The 9350-nt window shown below is 35.2% G+C and overlaps 1 protein-coding gene across 5 annotated transcripts in view; it reads right to left on the bottom strand.

Annotated features, from left to right (window-relative positions):
• Positions 1 to 9350, bottom strand: part of PPP2R2C (protein phosphatase 2 regulatory subunit Bgamma) — a 191666-nt gene that overhangs the window by 162318 nt on the left and 19998 nt on the right. Inside the window, exon 1 of one of the 5 annotated variants that reach the window (XM_077782747.2) lies at positions 4719 to 4772. The exons of the other annotated variants lie outside the window; for them this stretch is intronic. Within the exon in view, the coding sequence (XP_077638873.1) occupies positions 4719 to 4743 (25 nt within the window). The 5' untranslated portion in view covers positions 4744 to 4772. Of the gene's footprint in view, positions 1 to 4718; positions 4773 to 9350 lie in introns of those variants that run through there. 5 annotated transcript variants of the gene reach the window in all.

Here is a 9350-nt window from a genome sequence, read left to right as displayed (position 1 = left end):
CTACAGACATCCTGACTGGGGAAGGGGAAGGGTTTTAACCACACAGCCATCTGCTGAAAGGACAACACAGCACTACACTGACAATGCGGGTTGTGGCACTCAGTGGTGACAATTTCCTAACAAAACACTGGAGGGGCTCACAAGCAGTAATGCTGTGTAAGCTGCCACTCACAAACAGGGGTAAACTGGTTGATGGTCCTTGTCCAGCGGCCTGCGTTGCAATGACCTCAAGATGACTGGCTTGAGGACATGGAAAAAGGCTGGAAAGTTAAGCAGCAGGTGAGGAGGGATTTTAGAATTGAGGTTTATTCAAGGAACAGCTGGATAAAAATTTTAAAAGCTAAAATTTAAAAAGAAAAAGGAAGATGAAAACCAAAACAGGCAAAAAACGGGGGGAAAAAAAAAAAAAGTACAAAAGCACTGTTCAGAAACTTGGGACAAAACAAGGGAGACCAGAGCTCACCTGAAGACAGGTCTAGGAAAGGACATTTCAGGAATGTAGAGAAGCCATGAATGTGACAGCTGTAAAAGGAGTTTCAGAAAATGTGTGGGTGACAGACAAGGGAGAGAACACAGTGACAGACAATGAGAGAAAGATTCAATGTCTTTTTTAGTCCCCGTCCTTACATAAAAAGCTTCTGCCCATAGCAGCACACTACTTGTGGGAGTTTGGACCATGTAATGTGAACATCCCTTCAAACTACCATTCCTGGGATTAAACCATAAAGTCAAATAACCAAAAGTACTGCAGAACTTAGGTACAATAAAGGATTTATCTTATAATCACAGTGCCCTCCCTCTTTGTCTTACAGTGACTCTCCATACTTGAAGCTACATATACCTTTAAAGAAATATTCTTGGGGGATTTGAAATGTAATTTACTTGTTCCAATTACAGCTGCCTATTGAGTGTGAGCAGGTCATTCTGAAACAATTTTGAGTTTGTTATTCTCTGCAGATTGCAACCTGAGACTTTCTCAGCAATCAAGACAAAACTGAAGAGACATGTTTCCACTAGATTTTAACTGCTTATACGTGCTGATAATTTTATCCTGTTGTACTCCTCCTGCTGCCCTACATCAATGCTGTGAGGGACAATCAAAGAAGCTAGAGAGAACTGGGGAAACAAGGTGGAAAGCACTGTTGCATTAATCTGTAGAGGTCATCTTCTACCTTCCCCAGCAAAGCATCTGAAACACATCTCTATAGTGTGTTTCTAGATCCTTTGTCATGCCAGGTGATGTTTTCTCTCTTACTCTCTCACCTGGTTAAGCAGTGTTTCAAAAGAAATGTGTTTTTAACACTTAGGCAGTTGTCTGTGATTGTTAGTATTCTTTATGTAAGGAAAAACGAGCAAAAATGTTTTAACGACAAAATGCACTTTTATTGTGTTTAGAGGAAATAATAATAATTCTAGTTTTTCCTCTTTTCTTTTTTTAACAACAAAAGGTACTTTTATTGTGTTTAGAGGGAATAATAATAGTAATTTTTCCTCTTTTCTTTTTTAAGTGAGAAATGATAAAACATTCTCACGCTACAGAAAACATGAGAAGATTAACTAAAATTATCTTTTAAACTCCTCATAGTTGCCAAGATATCACATGTATAAGAACTTAGGTACAATCTACTTAGTTGTCTCTGTTCTCACCTAAACTGAACCCTGGAAAAGACCTCATCCCTCCCCCCAGAACAGTCCTGCAAGAGTTGTTTCATACAGTCTTGAAAAGAATGGCAAGCACCACAGCTGACAACACTGTTCTTTTAGCTTGACAGTTACTTTCTAAAATTAACCTTTCACACTTAAATCTTAATCTTCCTCCAGTCCAATTATGAAGAAATTTCTTCTTGAGCACAGTATTAACCTATAAATATTAATGGCATCATAAGCCTTGTCTATTGAGCATGGTATTGACCTGTTATTCTCCTGATAATCATTTAAATCTATATAGAGAAAATATGAACTCTTAATTAAACAGTCAAAATCATGCAAAAATTCCTGCAACTCTTTTATAAACTGGGGAACATAGGAGCAAGAAAATAATTAATAAGGGATTTTATTGGGGAAAATTTCTTCACCAAAAAGAAGGACTGCAACAAGCTGGTTGAGTCACCATCCCTGGAGGTATTTAAAAGATGAGTAGATGTGGTGCTTGGGACATGGTTTAGTGGTGGACTTGGCAGTGTTAATATTTGGACTCTACGATCTTAAGGCTCTTTTCTAACCTACATGATTATATAATATTTTTTTAAATTTACCTTCAAGGCAAAATATATATCTGCCATAGATCAGAATTAAATTCTATATAAAAGAAACTATTTTGGAGATGGAACTTATGTTTCCACTTATATTTAGCGTTTCATTTGATATTTCCCACTACTTTGTATTACTTTAAGTTACTAAACTGGATAAAGTTTTTAACACTGCAATAGTCATTGCTGTATTTTCATTTTCTAAAGAAGTATATGTATTTAGAAACTCACACTGGATTAAATTAATGAAAGCAAGCAAACATACATAATTATATCTGTGAATAAGTCAAATAAATAAAGACAACAGTGAAAATATCTGTTTTCAAATAGACAAAATTACTCGATATCCAAATAAAGATGAGATTACTGCTATAACATTATATAAACTCTGAGGCAGCTGTGAAAAACAGTCCTACAGAAACTTACATTCAAACTGACTAAAAATTGACCTTTTTCCCCTCAGAGTAAAAAGGCGAAATCAACCCTCCATGACCCAAAAACCAAGCCCTGGTTGCAAAACCTTGTGCAAAACCTCTGTGAATCTCAGCATTTATCAGGCAGACAGACCATTAAGGTCCCAGCTTCCTCTGGACTTTACCATGTAACACTGAACACAGTTGTACAGCAAACACTGTAAACTGCCAAGGCATACTGTGGAATAATGAAAATCACATCCTACAATCACACCAAGGGAATAGTAACATTTAGTACTCAAATTGTTAATGTGGGACTTTTTTTACTTTTAAACTTTGGTGTCAAAAAGACAGAGATGGGTCTTTCAAGAGCTTAAAAAAAAATACATTTAATTACATTCTAATTCCCCATGAAATTATTGAAGTGCAAAAATCACTGAAGATACAGCTTTTAAAAATGGCTGCAGCAACATATAGTTATGACCATAGCATAGATATAAATCAGAGGCAAAATGAGACTAGAGGAGTCTCATCCTCTTTCCCTAATCCAGTTCCCCAGTACGGCCACACAGTTTTAGAGCACCTGAGTAAAAGCTGCAAGGATTGATTCACATGACAGAGGTCAGAATTAATGCAAAAACCTTAGATGGTAGCTCAATTCAGAGTATATGGAAGAAGACTTAATAACCCCAGAGATCTAATCAGGGACCAACTCAGACACAGGGACAAACTAACAGCATATTTTCAACAAACTTTGTTTTTCTTATCCAATGAATTATCCTTCACATGTTTTATTGCTTAAAGTACAGTGGCTCAATCAAAGTGAACAGCCAAGAAATAGCCAAGAGCTCCACAGTCACTGGAGGGCACAGAAACAGTCACCACTCTGAAGAACAGAAGCAGAACTACACAAGATAGATGTAACATTAACAGGATTTTTTCAACAATTAAATTTTTAAAAATCCAGGACTTCCAGCAACATGAACGTCTGTCCTTAATAAATACTTAGAGAATGCCAGGACAGGAGGTGACTTTGCTGTGTGCACAGTCTGAGACAGAAAGGGAAAGGGAAGATCACAGTGGGATCATTCCCCTCACTGACAGCACAGCTGATGGTGCCAGCTTCCCCAGCCCACCAGAGTGGAAGGAGCACAGCACTTGCAGCCAGCAAAGCTGATTTATGGTGTCACACTGCAAGAGTCACAGACAGAGCCTGGTCAGCTCTGCAACTCTTCCTGGGGCTACTGATTCATGGGCCTAGCACAGAAATATCTTCTAAAGCTATTCAGAGTGCAGTACAACCCTCTGAAATCAGCTGCATCTCCTCCCTTTGTTACATAGGGCATCACTCATCAACAAATTCTCATGCTACCTGTTTAGCACATATTAGAAGCCACAGGAAATGTTAGAGCCTTTTCCCTCCTTCCTAGTTCTAAATCCTCATCTTTCAAGAGCAATAATGACAATATTTCATTTTGATTACACAAAGAGTTCCTGCAGAATGAAGAACTACTAAGTATATTTAAATGACATATACACTTGAACAGAGGAATACCAAATCAACACATTAAAAAGAACATTTCTACATCAGTAAAATATTTTCTACAAAATTAGATTTTATTGATAGCTACCAGCCTCTCTTTGACTATTAACAGAATTATAACTATAATGCCACCAGCTACCAAACTGAAACAGAAATTTCTCTAGCATCTCTCTGTCAGGCTACTTCATCGTTGTGATAATGGATTGTTTCCTTCTTTTTAATTAATAAAAAATTTTAGTTTGCCATAATTGTTTCAAAACCTATAATTTTTTGTTCAAACACACAGGAGCATTTTATCTTCACCATGAAGAAGAATTACTGATTGTTCCTTTAAAACCTGAAATGTGCTTCCAAGAAACAGCAGTATCTATGAGAGGACAGACACAATTAGAAAGTGATTTTTTTTAATATGTAATTTATGACAACTTTCCTTTGTGATAAATGAAATATCAACCAAAACATTAACAACATTTTATAGATAAATCATCTGAATAAAACAATAAATTTACTTACCATATGTGGCACACACAGATTTCATTTTCAGAGTTCATAAATAGCTCACCATCTAAATCCTGAAATAAAAAAGAAGCCTAGCCAAAACACCAAAATCTTTACTTTTCATGTTAAAAAAAAATGATCAACACAAACATTTCCTTAATGCAAAACAAGTGCTCTATGTATCTAAATTTGTCCATGAGTTAGTGGAGAATAACTGAGACTTCTCTTACTATCTATGAGGTCAAATCTTGAACAACTAAAGATTCAACTCAGTGAAAAAAGGCTTGAGAATTCAGTGAAGCCACACCCTTGGAAGGGAGATCTTTACATAAACCAGATCTTAACATTTTTATTTAATACTTGTTCTGAGAGAATTATTCAGCTTCAACTTGACAACTTAACTAGGCATTGCAGAACATTTTAAGACATGCCTTCTCTAAAGGGATCTTGGTACAAGTTAATTTTAAACTAGTTTAAAAGCTAATCTGGGCTTTAGAAAAAACATAGGTTTGATGCATTGTATCAATGCACTTATCACAAGTCTAAATTCTGCACTATATTTAAAAAGACAGCATTTGGATACTTAGCTAAATGGAAAGAACTCAAATTATGAGATACAGCTGTAAAAATAACACCTTGAGGATGTGGTTAGATTAACACATATGTAATACTTATGATTTATTCATTGGTTTCTGAGTAGAAACGTAAAGTAGCTAGACTGAACTATAAAAAACAGGTTAGTATAATTTCTCCTTTTATCACACTTGAGAAATAGCAATATGAGCCCTGTCAGATTGTAATTTTTTTTTCTTTTAGACAGGCTAATTTAAGCACACAATTCAGTTAGCACTGATACATTAGGCCAGAAAAAATACAGCCAACACTACTTTAAGAAAACTTGATTCTCAGATTCTAAAGTTCAGCCTACAGAACTGTAGGCTCTAAACACAAACTAACAAACAGTTATAGAAACACAACAGTAAGCCTGGTCTTCTTCCTCTTCATCCTTTAAACAGTTAATTTAAAAAAAAATTAAGAGTCTGATTAATACCTAATGCATTGAAGAAGCTACTATGAGGAAAACAGCATAGTTCTCTCTTAACACCCTACTGGCCCACTGTGGCTTTAATATCAGCTAGACCAAACTTTGATAAATCTTGACAGATGTTTCGTTCATGTGGTATTTCTAAAATTTTTCTACAATAATGCATGGAATTGGAACCAGATGTGAAAAGCTTCTGTAATAGAAATGTGACTGGTAAAAGCATTTTCCATGATATAAGAATCACCCTATACCTCAGTAAGTTGCTTTAAGGCAAGGGCAAAGGGCTTCAGTGCAAAGTAATTAAATAACTCATTGATTTAATGAGCATTTGGTAAGGAAAAATATAAGTAAATCAGTACTCATTTGTGGAAGCACTCAGGCTGTGGGCAAAAAGCCTTCAATAAAAGGACTTTTATGACCTTCCTAGCAAAGATATGATGGTTTCAGCTGATAATCAGAGATACCTGGCAGAGGCATCCCAAACACCAGGGTTGTTTGGGCTTTTTTTTGGAAGATGATAATTTGTTGTTCTGTTGACTGAGATCTGACAGATTTTGTAAATAAACATGTATGATCTACAGCCTAGGTTATTTTACAAATTGGCCTCAAACATATTCAAAAATCATATGACATTTTCCCAAAGTCCTCACTGGGAACCTACATTGTACATGTGTCCCAAATTTCAACTCAATCCCTACAGAACTAAAAACCATTTTATTAGGTTTTACTACAACAGTATTTCAAATTAAATTCATTACCGCAACACAATTGTATGAGTTACATTTTTAACTTTTCAAGCACATAAGAAAAGAGCAAAAGAGCAATGGGATGAAGAAGATTAGGCAGGCTCTGTCCACAAGGATGTGGTGTGCAATAAATAGAAACAGAGTGTGGCATATGGGCACTGTCCATCACTATTTACACACTGCACCAGTTGGCATTACAGCAGAGGAAATTTTTAAAAATTCCTTCCTTTTTCAGAAGGAATTTTTAAGAATTTTAAATTCTGTGGTATTCTTGATTTATGAAACACAATTTCTCCTTCTATGAATGAAAATTGGTAATTCAAGTAAAAGATCATTGAATGTTAACAACAGGCGTTAAATCAGGCTCAGCCATCCAGGATGTGCAACTGTACTGACCAGATGTGCATGGAATATAAAGAAAGGATAAAAGCATCTTAATACACCAAAAATTATGTCCTTACATTTGAGTAGCGAAAGAAAATTAGCCAAATCTTTTAAATTTTTACTCAAGCAAATTACTAATAGAGCAAACAACAGTTTACTCATCAAGGTCCTTAGTTATAAAATCTAAAATTTACATTAGGACTACTCTTCCCCACAGAGGCCCCCTCATAAAATTAAGATCCCTAATCCTTACTGAAAGTAGAAAGAGTAAAAGACTGTGGGGCCTAAAAACTATCTTCATAAAAAGATAATTATTCTCTAGTTCTGTCAAAAATTATTCATTTAATGCTGGAATCACTGTGAGGAAATCCACAGTTTACATTATGAAGTAGGCCACATTAAATTGCTGAAATCACCTTTTTTGATCATCAGTGTCTCTCTGAGTGCTTGATGCTGTGACATCAAAGCAACAAGTGACAATATTTGACAACAGAAGCTTTTATAAATTAAATAATGAAACAAAAATACTAAATATTACAAATATTAACTATTTTTAAACTACCTTAGTATTGACTTAATCCTAGAGATCAAATAGATCAATTGCACACCAGCTTTCATCAAAAAAGTCCAACTATAGTCTCTAATTTATCAAAGATCACTCACTGCACATACTCTAAAAATGTCAGCAAGACTTTATACAGAAGTATCAGAGTAACTGGTATTTTCTAAATACATATTTTCTCTAGCACATAATGGCAACAGCGTGACGGGTTTTTTATTTTCCTGGAAGTTACTGAACAACAACAGTGAGTTACAATAATTTCATATTGTTTTTTCAACTTGTCTAACAAAAAACATTAAAGTAGTCACAATTTGTAATTACTGCCAGTACAATATTTCCAACTCTTTAATTTTATATGCATCTCCCCTAGGTAGACTAACAAGTTTTTTCCTAAATATATATATGAAATCTAAATTGTACAAAATCAAAAATATAAAATATGTTTGAATTCTTCTCATACTCTACATTTGATCTACAGTTATAGCATATTTTCTAAATTTCCCCCATGAATATCCTATAGAAAAACTGCATTCAATGCAGCAAAAGCTACAAGAGACAGAACTAGGAGAAAAAAGACTGCACAATTAAATATATACTCAGAAGATTACTATGCTGTATAAAAGGAATGATAAAAAGCATGTCACAAATTAGTGTAAGACTTGGGTAATGCCTACAGACAGTGTTACAATATTGTAATAAAGACTGTTAACCCTGAGAGAGGAACTGCTCAGTTTTTAACATGGGAAGAAATGTACACATCCACAAAGGGCTGGGGTTTTGTCAACATCTTCATCTGCCTGATCTCTGATGATTCTGTCAGACATTTCAGTACCAAGGCAAGGCACTGTGAGCACAACAAATAAACAGAACTAAAAGACTCTTCAAGCTAGACATAGCTAGAGTTTTCCCTAAAGAATAAAGGGTTCACCTTCTTCTTCTTCCCAGTATAAAAGGCAAACACTTTCTTTTATTCTGTGTACAACCAAGAAAAGCTGAAGGCAAATGCCACTTCTTTAAATAAACAAAACATTGTACAGTTGCAGAGGTGTACAGCGTATATAAAAAAAGCTGTAAAATAAGGACTATGTTATTTCTTTTTAAAATCAGTTACTTTTTTGAATCTACTAAAGGTTTTTCCTGATATTTAGAACACCATGATAGTGAATGCATACAATTGCATCCAGTGTACTTGAAATGCAGTGTATTCAGAAATCTTGGAAGACTTCAGCCTTGAGTTTTTGCACAAAATCTAATATAACTGGGTATGTCTATATACATTAGTATATTTACACAGCATCATGCTGAAAGGAAAATTTTAAATAATGTCAGAATAGTGTTCATTGAAGTTACAATTAGTCTAGAATTCACTGCACATGATTCCCTCAGGAACTTGAATCACACTGAGCAGCTGGAGGTGAGTGGGTGGTGAGTTAGCACAGCTGCTTCACATTTCTGCAGGTCCACCTGCACAAAACCCATCTCACCTGGCCACAGCTGTCATTGACTGACAAGAACTAAACTCTGACTAGATTCAAAGACTGACAGGACTTCACACAGCTGGATGCATTTCTGTGGGTTCTGCCTGCATATATGTTTTTAATCCTCCTATCTTCCTGCCAAGAAGTCCTGTCTTCAAGAAAAGTTTAAATATTTTTACAGTAAGTTAAAATGTATAGTAACTGCAGCCTTAGGCCAGCAGTTTCCATCTTCTGTTAAGTCCTGTACCACTGAAAATGTACTTCCATAGCTCTTGGAATAAAGAAAAGAAACTGTTGATTGTTGAGAATCAGACATTTAAGAATATACAACACACTCTACATGACAACATAGAAAAAAGAAGTGGCTACAGGAACAGTTCTAACCATCTTAAAGAATAAAGAAGATGGAGAAATAAAAGAAGGTAAGATCCT

This window comes from Lonchura striata, chromosome 4, assembly GCF_050655825.1.
Source record: "Lonchura striata isolate lonStrDom1 chromosome 4, ASM5065582v1, whole genome shotgun sequence".
Taxonomy (NCBI): domain Eukaryota; kingdom Metazoa; phylum Chordata; class Aves; order Passeriformes; family Estrildidae; genus Lonchura; species Lonchura striata.
Note: the sequence above shows the minus strand (reverse complement) of the source record. Positions and strands in the feature narration are given on the sequence as shown.